This window comes from Falco peregrinus, chromosome 4, assembly GCF_023634155.1.
Source record: "Falco peregrinus isolate bFalPer1 chromosome 4, bFalPer1.pri, whole genome shotgun sequence".
Lineage (NCBI taxonomy): Eukaryota > Metazoa > Chordata > Aves > Falconiformes > Falconidae > Falco > Falco peregrinus.
This window is the reverse complement of record NC_073724.1, coordinates 27,995,775-28,012,094: the sequence shown is the minus strand read 5'-3', so window position 1 is coordinate 28,012,094 and position 16,320 is coordinate 27,995,775. Positions and strand designations below refer to the sequence as shown.

General features: G+C 38.9%; 2 protein-coding genes across 14 annotated transcripts in view; one reads left to right on the top strand and one right to left on the bottom strand.

Moving 5' to 3' along the window:
• Positions 1–9,672, bottom strand: part of OFD1 (OFD1 centriole and centriolar satellite protein) — a 34,898-nt gene extending 25,226 nt beyond the window's left edge. For 4 of the 9 annotated variants that reach the window (XM_013298591.3, XM_055802153.1, XM_055802155.1 and 1 more), the window contains exons 1-7: positions 9,219–9,449; positions 6,444–6,644; positions 5,521–5,589; positions 5,409–5,436; positions 4,509–4,616; positions 3,652–3,788; positions 1,390–1,563 (exon numbers count right to left, since the gene is read on the bottom strand). In XM_013298591.3, the coding sequence (XP_013154045.1) occupies positions 1,390–1,563; positions 3,652–3,788; positions 4,509–4,616; positions 5,409–5,436; positions 5,521–5,589; positions 6,444–6,644; positions 9,219–9,314 (813 nt within the window). In that variant the 5' untranslated portion in view covers positions 9,315–9,449. Of the gene's footprint in view, positions 1–1,389; positions 1,564–3,651; positions 3,789–4,508; positions 4,617–5,408; positions 5,437–5,520; positions 5,590–6,443; positions 6,645–9,218; positions 9,450–9,500 lie in introns of those variants that run through there. The other 5 variants (XM_055802151.1, XM_055802152.1, XM_055802157.1 and 2 more) reach the window with 5 other exon arrangements.
• On the top strand, positions 9,657–14,619 carry TRAPPC2 (trafficking protein particle complex subunit 2). Of its 5 annotated transcripts, none has more exons than XM_055802176.1 (5): positions 9,657–9,756; positions 10,393–10,502; positions 11,543–11,691; positions 12,441–12,522; positions 13,214–14,619. In XM_055802176.1, exons 2-5 carry the CDS (start codon positions 10,410–10,412, stop codon positions 13,310–13,312), a joined length of 423 nt encoding a protein of 140 aa, XP_055658151.1. In that variant the 5' UTR covers positions 9,657–9,756; positions 10,393–10,409; the 3' UTR covers positions 13,313–14,619. The 5 variants fall into 5 exon arrangements, with proteins under 5 accessions (XP_055658151.1, XP_055658154.1, XP_055658152.1 ...); XM_055802179.1 differs by having other exon boundaries at positions 9,702–9,725; XM_055802177.1 differs by lacking the exon at positions 9,657–9,756 and adding an exon at positions 9,824–10,148.
• Positions 14,620–16,320: the final 1,701 nt, after the last annotated feature.

Sequence of the window (16,320 nt, the reverse complement as noted above, 5' to 3'; positions counted from 1 at the left end):
TAAGAAGAAAACTGATTTTGCTGTATGGGCGCTCATACCAAGTGTGCAAGCCATATGCATTCAACAGCGCTGAAAGATTTAACTGCTGTTCCTGTTATAAAAATACAAGCCGTTTGCCAAGCCATATTTCCTGGGCATAAAGTTATTTTAGTAAAGGGTTAAATGACCTTCTACCTTTAATGTAAATATACCTCATCCGAGAAGAACTTCTGGTCTCTGTTAAGAGAGTCCCCAGGTAAATGATGCATATACTTTTCAGTGAGTGCAGAAGCCGACAGGAGCAACCAAATACTCATATACAATACTTGAAGGTTATGTTGATCTAGTAGTCTTGTTTTGGTTTTTTTTTTAAATTACTGAATTAATTTCATGGCCACAAAAGAAGACTGATAGCATAAAACAGATGGTTTTCTTAAAAGCTTCTATGGACAAAACCATGAAAGAAATTCATAGCATAGTCATATGTTTTCATTTTCAGATTTTAAGGAGGTAAGTAGTAGAGACTGGTATATAATAATCTATGTATAGACCTGTAAGATTGCTTTGTTAACCAATACCATGTGCTCTCGGGGTGTGTGGGGGTGGGGTGGGGTGGGGGGGTGGTGGAGAAACAAAAAAGATCCCACCAAAACCCAAAACAACCACCACACCAGAGCAAAAATGTGGTTAGCATTTGTGGATGACTATTACTTGGGTAAGAAGGTCTACTGCTGACAGCAGGGGGGGCGACTAGGCAAACAGGCAACAGAACAGCAAGCAAACTATTCTTCCAAAAACCTAAAAGTGATAGAGATTGGGAGAAGCAATTTAGAACTATATACAAATTATTGTGTGCTGCAGTAACAGTTACTACTATGGCAAAACACCAAGAGTTAACAGCCCAAAGGAGTAACTCATCAACAAAAAATTGTTCAAAGAAATAAACCAAGATGCCAGCTTACAGTAAAGACAGCGGCTATTGATAATATTCAACATATAATGACGTACATACAGACTGTACATTCCATTTAGTTCAGTCATTCTTCGCAACTGAAAGAATTATAGTATAACTAAAAGCTACATTTAACTTTCTGTTAAAAAAATCCCAGTGATCTGAATTCAGCAAAGTTATTGACACAGATTTAAAAGTATTCATTACATTTAAATCCTTCAAACCTAGGTTGCAGAACTGTTCCTTTTCTACCCAGCTCTACTTAGATATTCACCCATACTCATTCTTGCAGTTGCTAAACACGTTGCCCAGTTTATGAGATCAAAAGTAAATTCCAAGTTTCCACTAATTAGACAAGTAGGATCTGAAGGTAAATCTCCCACAGATAAAAAGTACAGTTCAGTCAACTCACTGAATCATTTTGTACTAGGTTAAGAAAAAAATACTTGGAACTTCACCTCTTGTTGCTTTTGAAGCCTCTCAATAGCATTCTTTTCACGAGAAATCAAGGCTTCGGACTTTGCTTGATGTTCCTTCTCTAACTCATGACGCAGCTCAGAGATTTCTTTCTGGGTCTGCACTTTCTCCTCCATTTTAATCTTTGCTATTTCAACTTCTTTAAAATGTTCAAGCTTTTACATAAAGGAGGAAAAGAGGGTTACGTAGGGCCATCATCAAATAGACAAAGACAATCCCTCCTCAGACAATTCAAAATTTCACTTAGAAATTCTTCTTAGGAAACCATAATTCAATGAAAATAAATTACTGTGCTAAATGTATCTTAGCAGCATAGAATGTCTGCATGGCTCACATAGTTTTCACGCATTTATCTGCATCACAAAGCAGATCTCTGACAAAACTAACAGCTTTAGACAAGAGCAAAACAGAGGTCTAGGAAGAAAAACACACTGCAGGAGTGATACTCTCCTTGCAATTAAGGAATGGCTACACTCTTTAATTCCTCCCCTGACACTGTCTTTATTCTTGCCCCTTTCCCAAAGAACCACTTTTGACTGGTGATGCAAGAAATGCAGAAGCAGACCCGTCCTGAATTGCTGCTCAGAAACAACAGAAATTCATCTGGACACCAAAAAAAAATGCTGAACATTAAAAAAACCACAGAACTCGTAACTCCACATAGAGAGGGTTACAGAAACAAAAGTCCTGATTCACAGCCTTCTTAGCACAATCAGAAAAAAAAGTAAATGTGTACAAACAGGAAAGTAAGCATTTTGCAACTGAACGGATGAATCATAGGGACCATGTCTCCATACAATGGGTGAAGTGCTATATACACAAGAACAAACAGGGATATAAAGATTAATAATAAAAATTTGGAAGAAAATGGAAAGCAAGTGCACAAGACAAAAATGTGAGGAAAAATGAGCAAAAGAATAAAAAGAATGATAGAAAAATTGTGAGACTGGAGGAAACAAGGTTAAAGAGGGGAAAAAGCACAGTAGGAATGTCTGATCAAGCTATTCAGGTCTATGGGCATAAAATTAGTGAAAAATTAAAGAAATGGTGAATCAGTACAGCATCACTTGCACATATACAAATTTGATTAGAAATGTCTTACAGTAATCCACATCATATTGCTAAGGAATCTGTGTAAAGTTAACCGACTCTGGAACCTTAACCAGACATAGATCACTTCTACTCCTTGTTGCAATTGCTTTGCTTAACCTGTAACAAACTTAACAATACATGAATTAACATGTTTTACATACTAAAAAGACAGCGCCAGTTGGGGAATAAAGACTAAATGAAAAATGAAGGTAAAATACATTGGCAGTTTCAACTCTCCACCCTTCTTGTCTAGCTGAATATATATATGACTAAACTGATTTCCTCAGTTTATTTGCAGATGAATGCCTTTAAAAGTGTGTCTAAGAATTCCGATTATCAGATTATCGTTTTTATATCCAAACAAACTCTTGATCTTGACAGAAATTAATGAAAAAAAACATACTTAAATGAACTACATATAAGCTAATTTTTTCTATCCAAATAAACTGTTGATCATTACAGAAATTTATAAGGAAAAATCCATCATATTTAAATGAACTGCACTATATTCTCCCTGCTTCATTTTTCAGACATAAGAATTATTGATGGATAATGTGACAAAAAAAATATAATTTAATTCCTCAAATGAAGGAAAAAATCTCTAAAAGAGTTGTCTTCAATTATAGAAAGAAAAAAGCCCAGAAATAATTCATAATATTGTCAGATATAATTTTACTGTTTCTGTGCAATGTTGTGCAATAGTATGCAAATTTCCATCAGTATTAAAATTAACTATCTGTCAAGCTACACAGCAGGAATTCATGCCTTTTTGTTGCTATGCATTATATTGACATTCAAGCTTCCAAATCTTAACTGCGAAGGAAAATTAATATTGTGACTAAGCAGAGTAAAAATTTCTCCATAAAATAAAATAATCAAAAATGCAACAAAAAATTATCAAATTAAGATAGTCAAAGTAAGAAAAAGTTGTGTTACAAATTAACATTAGAATAAAAAGCTTAACATTCTGTGCACATTTAGCAAAAACAGGGAACGGAAAATACACACATTGATATTGGATTAATTTACCCTTTTGTGGTTGTTGTAACTCACTATCTATTCTTTCATTTTACCTTAAGTATTAAAAGTTTGTAATATGCAAAGTCAAAAGTAACGAATATCTTCGTCAAATTTAATGACCAGAGGTATACCTTTTGATACATTTCTGCTTGAAGCTGCTTCTCTATTTCTTTTCTATATTCATGAAGTTTTACTTCTAAAGATTCGTATTCCTGATGCTGGGTATAAGAGCCTGCAAACTGTTCATCAATCAGCTGAAGCTTCTCAGCTATAAAAAGAGCAACATATGCATCGTAATTTGAAAACAGTCACCACAGCTATGCTACCAAAGACTGTAGGAACCTGTAGGTTCTCTGTAGGAAGTTCCTTAGTTTACTTCCATAGCCTTGTCATAGAAGACCTGTGTGGCACAAAAGCAGAGGCAACACAAAAATGCCATTTAACAGCTTTATGTCACACAATATGTACCTAGGAGGTGGCCCTTGGCAGTTTAGGCACTATTTGTGGGATTACGTTATCATTCATCCTCTTTATTATGGATGAGCAAGCATTTTCTTTTGCATGTAACTTTTAGGGTTTTCGTATTACTAATACAATGCATATTATAACTGAAGATCTCCCAGTCTATGCCTGACTTTCACTGAAACACCATCATAGAAAGTTAAGCAAGGTACGCATTTATCATTATGTTTTCCAGAACATATTTCAGCACATAAAATTTACAGTCCATCTAAGACGTTACTCTTCATGAATTGCCTTAGAAAACATCTGAGTGATGATTAAAAAAAAACAAACAACAGAACTTTTGCTTTATTTTAAGAAAGGTTAGAAAATCAATGGAGTAGTGATAGGTATGACCTTTACTTATTATTACTTTAGGCTCATTTGAGTAAGTGATGAATGAATACCATTCATACAATTTATAAATCCATACCATTTGCCAGTGTGAAAGTATTTGGGGAGACTTACTTGCAGAGGTTGCACTTACCGAGAGATTCTCTGTAAGGAGGCACCGAGTTTGTCTGAGTTTCTGTCTCATGAGTTTCCTTACTTAAATGATGCTCTGTAAGTCCAATTAAAATCTGCATAAGAAAACCTAGGAAGATACAATTAGTTAGTTCTGATTTCATATCAAAACTGAATTTGTGCCTGTAATTCATGAAGCAATTTTCACTATGCAAGAAAACTTACTCAATTTACAGAAAGAACTAAGTATTTAAGTAAAAATCAGTTAGCGAACTATTAAGATTTTACTTTAAACATAATCCAGCCCTACTCATTCTGCAAAAGCTGTTCTTTTGCAGCTTTTCCTTCCATCCATGTCTGCCTGTCTCTTTGACTTTCAAGGTCATTTGAGAGAGAAAATTATTACTACTTCAATTATGAGGTCATTAGGCACTAGGAGTTTCTGAAGATCAAGCTACTTTAGGCTATATAATATAGCTAAGTTTCATCATGCAGACATAAAAATTATTTCTTATATAAACCAATGGAAAGTCAATTAAATCTTTAACTAGTTTTTGAAGTATATTATGTAAACTAAGTCAGTTATAAACACAACCCAAAATCTTAGTTTGCCAAAGTTAGCCTGAAAAGCTTCCAAAGACCATTATGTTTAATACCTGATTACAGATGTTTTTCATATTTCTGATGTCATTTATTTAGGAGGTGAATGTTAACACTTAATCCACACCACAAATAGGAATTGGATAATCCTGAAATATAACATTCATCATCCCACTGTACGGCAAGTTTCAAAATCTGACTGAATCCATGTCATTCCACACCAACATACACTCAAGAAATTGGAATTTCTATAGCTCACATCTTAATAAAAATTAAACTGACACAATTATTCTTGTCTACGCTATACGTAAACAACTTGTACCTTTATTTTCCTTCTGAATTCCCGAAGTCTGTAAGAAATAAAAGATATTTTAGCCAGTCTATTTTATGACCACTGTAATTAAAGCTTATTTTCAAAATAAAAATAACTTTACCAGTGATTTGTAAAGACTGGATTTTGGATTGATCCTCATTAATTGAAGAAGATCTTGCATAGTCCACAGCTTTGGGCAGGAAAAAAAAAAAAGATGTTAGAAAAGGTTAACTAATTTAAAATAATTTCAAATATGTAATAGGCACGATTTTACAGTTGTAGAATGTTTTTCATTCATGAAAGATCTATTTATTGCTTTGTAAAACCATTTTTAGAGGTCTGCTGTTCTAGTACTACATTTTCTTATCTCCACTACCTAAGACATACAGCAGCCTGCACATAGTTTCATGACCAACTGAAGCTGTGAAAAGCGTTTTACTTTCTCCCCACCCTGGACACGTGCTCTTGCTCCTTTGCTTGCCTCTTTTCTTGATCTATCATACAAATCAGAAAAGCTCACTAACCCAGATAACAACTAACTACTCACCAGGTCAAAAATCTTAATTTTCAGTTAGAAACAACTTTACCCTATCACCTACAGAGCAGAAACAAGGAGAGGGCAAGGACTGCCCTTTTCAGTCACAGCTTGTAGTTAGAACAGCTTACGCTGACCGTGAACAACACTTCCAGGGAACTGAACAGCCAAACAAGAGGCTAGCTTTACCTGGGATCAGTTCCCCAAGTGCTCTGCCACACAGCCTCACAAATGGTCACGTCAGGCTGTGGCTATCGGTGAAACAAGGGCAAGGTTAATAGGCTTGTGCCATGGATTTGCAGAACATCATCACCAGCTTATTGCCAAATTTTAAGTACCCATGAAAATGGCCCTGAATAATGAAAACTTTGATGGAGATGATCAGAAGTTGTACTTGTGTTTGTATTTCACTATCACAAAACGGGTTTTTTTCAATTCTGCTAGAATATGACAACCCCCAGAAAACAAAGCTCCTAGAATTCTTAGAAGAGGTGAATTACTGAACTTACCTTCTTTTTCTCTAATCCACTTTCTGGAAAGAAAACAGAAAGTGAATACTCATAGCCACATCTCTGTAGATGTTCTGCCACCAAGCTGTTGGAAGCTGTGATCAAAAGTGAACTGTCATCACTTGGAACAGCCAGTGGCTGAAGCTCTCCACTTAAAATTGGGTGCATTAGTTCATGGATTAGCTGGTTTCGGAGCTGTGTCTGATAAAGAAAGGACACTATATTATCAGTTTACATGTTATTCAGTTAGAGTTTCTATTTTTCAAAATTCACGGGGAGTCTCGTTTTATTTGTACATGTTCTATTAGAACCTACATGACAAATGGGAAGACTAACTTTGGCAAAATTTAGAAGAGTGCTTGGGATGCTGCCTTTCTTCAAAACACTCTACGGTGGCTACAGTGGTCTCTGACATTTTCTCAAGATGCATGAAATCTACGTAGGACTGAAAAGAAGTACTGTTCTCAGTCAAGAACTCACATAAACTCCACTCTAGTACCTCCAGCTTCATTTTTAGATTACTGCTTTCCTGTTCTCCTTCCCTCTGGCTTAAATAAAGACTGCCTGATGTGGCCTCAATTTCAGGTGTACTTTAAAAACTCACTAGTCTTCTAAGTCTCATATCAAGAAACTGCCAATGGCATCACAAAAGCAGATGAGAAAATAAACAGGAAATTCAGTTTCATTAATAACAGTTATTTTGTAGGGAAGCGAAGCGTACTAATCAAAAAAAGCCTACAGGAACTAATAATAACTAAATGGCATTCTTTTTCATTATTTATTTGCATTCTATGAGTTAGAATAGAGGGAAAAAAAAAAGTAACCTAAAATCAGAAAGTCTCCCTCCTGTAAAAAGACGAAATAATGACTTTCATTATATAATCATACAAATCATTTATACCATACTACAAGACCACGACAGAAATAGTGTTTCAGGCTTTCCACTGCAGGTATGCAACAGTGGGCAAAGCCGATTCAAGAAGTAGCATGTTACCAGAAATGGGAAGAAATACTTACTGGAACTTAACAAAGCTAGATCATCAAACTAGCCTGATATTTTAGCATAACTTTCTACAGAAAGTAGGCTGACAACAAAACAGAGACAACTGAAAAAGCGTTTTCCTTATTAATTTCTGCACTTGTCCAGTTTCAACCAACTTTGACAGAGATGACATCTCCAAAACAACCAAGACCAGCAACATTTTATACATCTCGTGACAAAGTCCAGGTGGAAAACACAGGGCTAAATCCCTGTCCCTAGTATGGGAAAGGAAGGCAGAAATCAGTTATTACATGCTGGCTATCCAGCAAATCTGTAGTTCCAGATTCCCTCTGCCTCTTGCTAGCGGAGGCAGTCAGGTAAGTCCACAGGACAGTTGAGAGTATTCTCATTAGAAGATGTAATCCATAAGAATCCTATCATAAGAAACCCAACTCTATTAACTCTTCAGCTCAGAAAAGCTATGAAATATTTAATACAATGTATAATCTTCTAGGCAATCAAAACAAAGCAGAAAAATGGACTTCAATAGCAAACTACCTGACAGATTATTAGTTAAGTCAAACAAGACAAGAAATGGTTCAAGCATTGTAAGCTTTGTATGAAAATCACTGAGGGAGAAACAAGTTGTCCTGCACAGGGAATTCTTGGCCATAAGATTATCAACGGTATTCCTAAAATATAGATCTTGGGCTTTATTTTTTTTTTAACATTACTGAATTTCACATAAAAGGCAGGAGCTAAAAAAATTTGCTGGTGACATAAGGATGAGTGTAGAAGCATAGAAAGATCAAGATGTCATAAAAAATGTAATCATATGATGTTTAAAGACTAGCAAAACTGAAACTGCATGAAGTACAACTTTTCAGCATTTAAGGTCCGATAACTAATTGCTGCTATAACACAAGGGATTTATTGATTGGGAAAAGCAAGGTGTGGATGTGTAAATCAAACAATGACTAGCACTGTAAAAGCAAAATGCCTGAAAAGAGATATACGCAGCCTTCCACAGACGTTCCTACAAAAATAGGGAAGAGTTAATGCCACTCTAAACTTTGCCTGGAAAGCTCACAACAATCATGATGGGAAAGACTTCGAAGTGATGCAGAGGACTACTGGGGTAACCACCAGTGAGACTACCGCACCTTGACTTGCTTAGCACTGTAAAACAGAACACTGCTGCCAATAAATCAACGGGAGAAAAGCTACTTAAACTTAAGGATACTTTCAATACAAGAAGAAAGCCCCAAACAACCATAAATAAACCCAGGCTAGAAATCAGAACAAGGTTTCACTCTTAACGATATTCTAAGATGTTCTCCTGAATGAGCAGGCAAGGAGAAAACAGCTCAAATAGTTTTAAAACAGAACTGGAATATTTAAAGAGGTTAATTCACATAGCGTCCTGATTTATAGTAGGTAATAAACTTCATGATCTAAGAGATCCTTTCCAATCCCACATTCTCATTTATTCCTCTTCCTTGCTTGACTTTTTTCTCAAGCATGGAAATTTTTGAACACCTGATATAGGCCTTTAATCTTCCTGGAAAAGACTCCGAGACTAATCCACAATGAAAAGTACTTCCGTTTAGAGAGAACCTTGTATCTGGCGAAAAAAAAAAAAAAAAAGCAAAAGAAAAAAAGAAGCTGAATACGAATTAGGCTGTGGCAAAAATTCTACGTTTGGGGAGAGTAGGAAACACATTTATTCAGCGTGACTTTCACTGCTTTCAGTGCTAAGTAGTACAGTGAACCTTCTAAAAATAAAGCACAACCTTAAGTGTGTCCAGTACACCTCGGTTCTTAAAAGTCTGATAGAGCCTTTTCCGGAGTTCATCCTGGGACAGCGCCTCCCCTTCAGCCGAAGCCATCCTGCCCTACAACACCGGGGGGGAAAGGGGGGAAAAAAGGGGAGAAAAAGGGGAGGGGGGGCATTACTGACTCGGAGCTCGCCCCACGGCCAGCGAGACGGCCAGCGCCCACGGCTGCCCCGGCCTCCCCCTCACGCAGGCCCAGGCGCTGCCGGGGCAGCCTCCCCCCACCCCCCACCGACCCACCGGGCGGGCGGCAGGCCCCGGCCCCGGGCCGCGCCTGGGCGCTGCGCCTCGACCCTCCGGTTCCTGCCTGAGAGCGGCGGGCGTTCCCGCGCCGCCAGGCTGGGGGAGCGGGGCCGGGCTGCGGCGCTGCAGGGCACCGGCTCCGGCACGGCTCCCGGCGGCTGCTGTGGCGTCACGGCGGCGCCGGATGCGGGGCGGGCGGAGAGGAGCGGTTCCGGGCGGCCGGTGGGGGCGGTGGGAGAGCTGGCGGGCCGGGGTAGGCGGCGGGCCCCGCGGGCGCGCACACACACCCCTCCCTCCCCCCTCCCCCCCTCCCTCCCCCCTCTGCGCGGGCAGCCCCGGCGGCGCTCGGCCCTTCCCGGCAGCCGCAGCCCGGGCCGTGCGCTGGGGGTCGGCGGGAGCCCGGGCGGGCCCCGGAGCGCGGCGCGGGGGTTCGCTCCCGCCGGGAACGCTGGAGTCCCCGGGCTTGGAGCCGGACCGCGGGACTGTCCCACACCCGCTGTGTGCGAGGGGTCGGTGCCCGCCATCTGCGACCCGCCCGCTTCCCGCTGCCTGTCGGCAGGCCCCGGGCGGCAGGGGAGGCCCGGCGGCGGAGGGGCGCGCCGTGTGCGACCGTGGCCGGCCCAGCCACTGGCAGGGCTGTCGGGGGTAAATCGTCGGTGGCTTCTAGAGTTAGCGTTTGAAAATTCTAATAACTGGGTTCATTTCCAGGTGTTCCACTTTCTAAGGCTGTTTCCCCCCTGTTTGAATATAAATGTGCGTACCTAAGGAAGCGTTTATCGCTCTGTAGCCTGTGTGACTGGGAAGCTGTTGGCTGATTTTGAGGAGTGCTTTCACACAGGTTAAGGGTTTATATCTGGAATCAATCAGCATGTCAGTCTTGTCTTGTCAGGAGCATCGTTTTGAAGAATGTCTGGAAGTTTCTACTTTGTGATAGTCGGGCATCACGACAATCCCATATTTGAAATGGAATTTCTGCCTCCTGGAAAAGTAGAGTCCAAGGTGTGTTTTTCCCCCTGTGATACTCCTGTGGTGTAATTACGGTACATTTTCTTTTGTAATTTTACAGTGTATTAGAAGCATGACCAGCATGTTGTTAAAGACGTTACTAGTATCTCTTGTTTTCTGGGTTTTCACTTTGTCATAGGGAGTTCCTGAGTGTCTTAAAAATTCTTTGCCAGGTCATACTAGTTCTTCGTAAAACATGATTTCCTTAAGTATTTCATGCCGTATGGTGAAGAATTTATGTGCTAGTCATGCTTTATTCATTGCTCTTAGTGTGCAGAGCTTTTATAATAGCTGTTCATTACTTAATACTACTTAATGCCATTCTCTATTTTAAAGCGCTTGTATACAGTAACAAATTAAAGTAAGGAACATACATTTGAAAGCTCTATTCAGTCCTTTATTTTTTATGCTATAAAAAAATCTTACTATTTAACATCTTCAGTAGTCATACTTGCTTTTAAGTAAGAAAGGTTTAAAACTTGTATTGATAAATACAAATTTTAAAATGTGAGGAATATAAGACTACTCATAAAGTTGTGTTTCCAGTGGAAAAATAATAAATCTGTCCATTGTGATATTACATCAGAGAAAAAATGGACTTCAGAATAAAAGTGTGTGGATCTGTGCATGGACCAGAAATGGAATTTTATGCTGTCACTGATCTGAACAGCATGGTGTCGTCTGTATTTGGAATAGTGTCCCATGAAAGATCATAAATGAGGCTAGTTAGACTGGACGTAGTGCATGTGAGGATGTGTCAGATAGTGGAAACATTAATTTTCTGCATTCTGCTAATGGAAGTAACTTGGCTCGGGTAAGCTTCTCATCTGAATGAGGTTGAAGTACTAAATTTTCTCCTAAGAGAGAACCTAAATGTGATGTGCACTGAAGGATGGCAGGTATGTGGCAGAAAAGAAGTGTGTATATAACTACATAACTTGAGCACTAGTTGTTTAGCAGCTTGAGCAAATTATTGTTTGTATTTCAGTCCTTTCACTGAATTACTAATCCTCTGTCTTCTTGAAATACAATAGGATGATCATCGCCATCTCAACCAGTTCATTGCCCATGCTGCTCTTGACCTAGTAGATGAGAACATGTGGCTTTCTAACAACATGTATCTGAAGACTGTGGACAAGTTTAACGAATGGTTTGTTTCTGCCTTTGTCACAGCTGGACATATCCTTCCCTCTTTTCTTTCCTTGTATTTATATAGGGAAAGCCTTTTGCCAGAAACGGACAAGTTAGATAAAATGAGTTTGGAACAGATTTCTACGGCTATTCACCACTATTATTGTTAGAGAGTCACCAGCTTCGGGATGAATTTGGGAGGCACAGCAGCAGTTTAAAACTGGGACCAATTGGAGAGGTGGATTTTTCCTTTTGGGGGAGCTGAAGTAGCTTAATGAAGCATGGAGTACAGGAAAGAGGTACAAGGGGATCCGAGCAAACTTACATGATTCTCTGTTCCCATCATTTTGATAGTGCTAGAGAGGAGAAGCAGGGATAAACATGCTTGGTGTCAACTGCACCCGTCTTGAAAATGCAATGTCAAGGCTTGATCTTATCTACAGGTAATCCTAGAAATGTTTGTTGTGCATCAGTTGTCGTATGTGGCAAGTAACATTGAATGTCATTTTAACTTCAGGGTTATACAGCAAAGGTGCCGAGTGTCATCCACAATCAGAATTTTATAGCTTGAAAAAGAATGATCTTGAATAGAGGTGATTATTTTCAAATAGGGGAATTTTTAAATATAATGCTTTCTAAATTTCAGTGCTTTAAATGCTTCCTCCTATAAAGTCACTGCTGTTTCACGTACAGCTACACGTTTAAAGTATATGCAGAATTAGGTGTAAATGTTTATCTCGGGATACATTAAATGTCTCTCTTCTTTGTAAAAGTTAAATTGTCCTTAATTGCTTTACATATGAGATTTATAATGCTTCATGATGTAAGGCAAGAAGATGGAATTAAGAACTTCTTTAATGATGTATATGACCTGTATATAAAGGTAAGAACCCACTACTTACGGTCTCACTGCATTACTTTTAAGTGTGTGCTCTGTCCATGCTCAGGCCTGCCTGTATTGGCATGTTTTGTCATGGGGGCTTGTGTAAGTGGAGAAGCACCCATGCAGTCCACAGGAGCCAGAGTTGATAATGTGTGACATGAAGACTGTGTTTTCCATTAAACAGAATACATTTTTTTCTAAATTGCTATAAACTGTGCTCTTTCAGAATTTACTCTTCATTGTAGTCTAGTGATTTCGGGGCAGTATTGGGTCGTTGATGACAATAATGAAAGCAGAGGACTGTTGTACAGAAACCTGGTCAAAGGGCTTCGCTCTCAGAGCAAGTAGCCTATGTTCTAATGGGGCGGTGGTGCTGCTTGTGTGATGGGGCAACCACAACCATTGATTAGGATTGCCATCTTGGCCTTCTGCGGGTACTCAAATGATGATAATTTCCAAAAGAGAAATTTCCACCATTGTTATCGTGGATTTGTCTTGCAGAGGTGGTACTAGGGGATGGCTGTGCACATATTTGGGGCAAATGCAAAGCCTGGAAAGCAAGTGACCGTTTAGGAGCTCCGTCTGCTGAAGTGGCACTAAATAGGCTGAAAGCTAATAGTGGCTGTCATCTAAGTAACATTTTCTAGTACTGGGTGTTGTGTTTATTGATGAGTTTTTCTTCTTTCCTCAGTTTGCAATGAATCCATTTTATGAACTCAATTCTCCTATTCGATCCAGTGCCTTTGAAAGGAAAGTACAGTTCCTTGGGAAGAAACACCTTTTAAGCTGAATAAATAAATTCCTGAGTGAGTGCTTCTTCCATACTTTCCTGATCATTTGAACTGTAGTCCTTCTGGTTAGTTCTCAGCATGTTTGATACTCATCTTCTGAAGACTGTCAAATTGGATGCTGAGGCAGCTTTTTTTTTTTTTTTCCTGATACAGATAAGAACAGCCAAGCTTCTCTGGTTAAAACGTGTATCTGAAGAAGTTTCCTTTTATGTGCTATGAAAACTAAGTTTAAAAATCAGGGCCTAAATAGGTACAAACCAAGACATGTGGGTGTCAATGCATATGCAGAACGTGAACCTCATACAGGGTGGGAGGAAATTGGATCTAAAGGCAAAAGACATCTCCGGTCATGTGATTTAATGTGAGCACAAGGGAGTTCTTGACTGTTTGGCCTAAGTGGTAATTTTGTTATTTCTGCTTAAGTGTCCTCTGCTAGAAGTTGCTCTGCAGACTAGCTAGGCTAAACTTACTCTTCGTAGTATTAAATCAGGTCTATATATATATATATTTTGTAATGTGTGTATTACGAACTGTTCAATAAAAAGAAAAGCGGATGTATCAGCAGAGCTCTGTCTTCAGTATTTCAAGAAGTTTTGAGAAAAAACCTTCATGTTTTAAAGCTTAACATTTCAAATTTACCAGATGTTTAGTGCAATGTGTTCAGCTGCAGTCACATCAATTAAATCAATGTAGACCAGAACAGCTGTGTCTGCCCTGACTTTAATTCTAATTCACAGAGAAAACCAACCCCCAAACACCTAAATGTACACGTTTAAACCTACTTCTTTCCGTTATCTCTGTAAATGCTGAAATTTTCTTTCTGAAAGTATATTTAGGGTAGGATCTTTGAACCATGAAACTCTAGTTGTTGAGGTTTCAGAAAGGCATTATTTGGCCTGTCTGGCTATTCCATTGTAAAATGTGGTTAGGGACACTTTTGTAAAACTTACTATTCCAACATAGTAATTTTTAAATGGGTCATTGGGCATATATGTACCTAACATTTTGGTTGGCTTCGCAACCTTTTAAGTAATCTGTATAAGCTATCTTCTTGGACATATTTTTTTTTGATACCTGAAAAGCAGTTTCCAAAGGAAGTGGCATGCTGTTCTAGGAAGTACATTTTGTATAGTCTGTATAATTAAAGGGACCACGCATATGTGTTTTAAATGTATAGTCAGTCATTATTTCTTTGTAATTTGCACTTACTGCTAAACTGTCACTGTAAAATATTTAAAGAGGAGAAGGACGTTATATGAAGGTTGCAATATTTACCTTAAATAAAACATGGAATGATGCATATGGATGCCTGTTGAGTGTAAGGCTACCTTTGGTGGTGGTGTGGCAAGTGAAGATGGGAATAGTTGTCTTTGTAGTATTATTTCATAAAAACTGCATTGTACAGCATTTGGTAATGTTGTGTAATCTTACATAAATCACTGGTTTGGGTTGGTTTTTTTCCCTGCTGTATACATGAAAGCAACAGAAACACATCTGAGGTAAAGCATTCTTATTCGTATGATAAAGAGCCATTAAGTCGGAGCTGTTACACTGTTTTCTGCCTCCTCCCCAGTTGAGGGTTAGAAAAATACCAACAGTTAAGATATACTGAGGTAATACTTATGTTAAATAATCATATACATGATTTTGATACAAGTTGTGGCAAAGAAGGATCTGTACTGAGTTTCCACTTCTAGAAAATGTGGGGGTTTTGATAATTCTATTATTTTCTGCCAGCACACAGTAAGAAGTTATGTAAAATGAAAGCACTTTTTTCTCTTGCCTGATCTCTGAAGTTAGCCAAGTGGTGCCTGTTCTTACACCTTCCCATAAGTCTTCCCCCTTTTGCTCTGAATGCAGGACCTGTAAATGCAGGCTCATAGAGCTATCTAGGCTTTATGAAAACAGACTGTTACTGGCCACAGGAAAGAATTATGTCCTAACTCATTACATTTGTCATCTGAGAGCGTGCAGTTGGTAACACTGTCTCATGACAAAATTCTGAAGGACCTTGGCTAGGTAGCAGTCGTTTCCCTGCGTATGCAGAACACTTGTTTATGCTTTGGTTTGTAACTTCTTGCAATAAGCTGAAAGAGTGCTAGCTGGACCTGACAGGTGAAAGTTCTTGTGATCAGCCATTGTCACAAACCTGCTCTAGGTCTGGAAGGTGCAGTGCTAGCACACATTAGACAATGAACAGTCCCTCAGTGGACAAGGCAGGAGAGAGACCCCCTTTGCAAGTATTACGTTCCTGCCCAGTCTCGGAGGCCTAGGAATAAGAATTCAAATGAAATCTATTGCAGTATGAGGAAGCACCAGATAACCTGTGTTATGCAATAAAAGCAGCAAAAAAGTTTGAGTTAAAGGGACTGGAATTATTACCCTAGATAGTACAAAAGTTGAACATAAGGAAATCAGAACATTAGCACGAGCTAAGAACACAAACCAGCCTTAATAAGTCTAGGCTGGAAATGCAACTTATATTCAGCTTCCTGCAAGGTTTTATTGCTGTTTAGGTAACCTGTCACATGACTTACAAGTACAATCTGTTTGAGGTACAAAGCAATTGTTAAAGCATGCAGCCTGGCTCTGGCAGCACTCTTACACTAAGAATCTATATGCTTTGCTATAGCATAAGCTGTTAGCTGTCCTAGCTCATTTCTTCTGCCCCTTCCCACTTTGCTGTCTGTTCTGATATGCATAGCTTTCATCAATCCCACCAATTTGCCATCACACTATTTTTTGCTCCTCATTCTAAAGGACAACTAGAAGTTTGCATATGTATTACATAGTATATGCTCTGTCCCTCTACAGAACTCCAAATATTACTGACAGTACCCCCTAGAACTTGAAGTGCATTAGTACTTTAAATGAATCAGTGAATTGAAACATAAGCCACAAGTGCCTACCTTACCTCCATAGTGAATAAGATACTAAGCTCTCACAAAGTATAGAAGCTCCTGTTTGTTATTAAGCATTTTTCTACCTATCATCTATATCTGCTTGT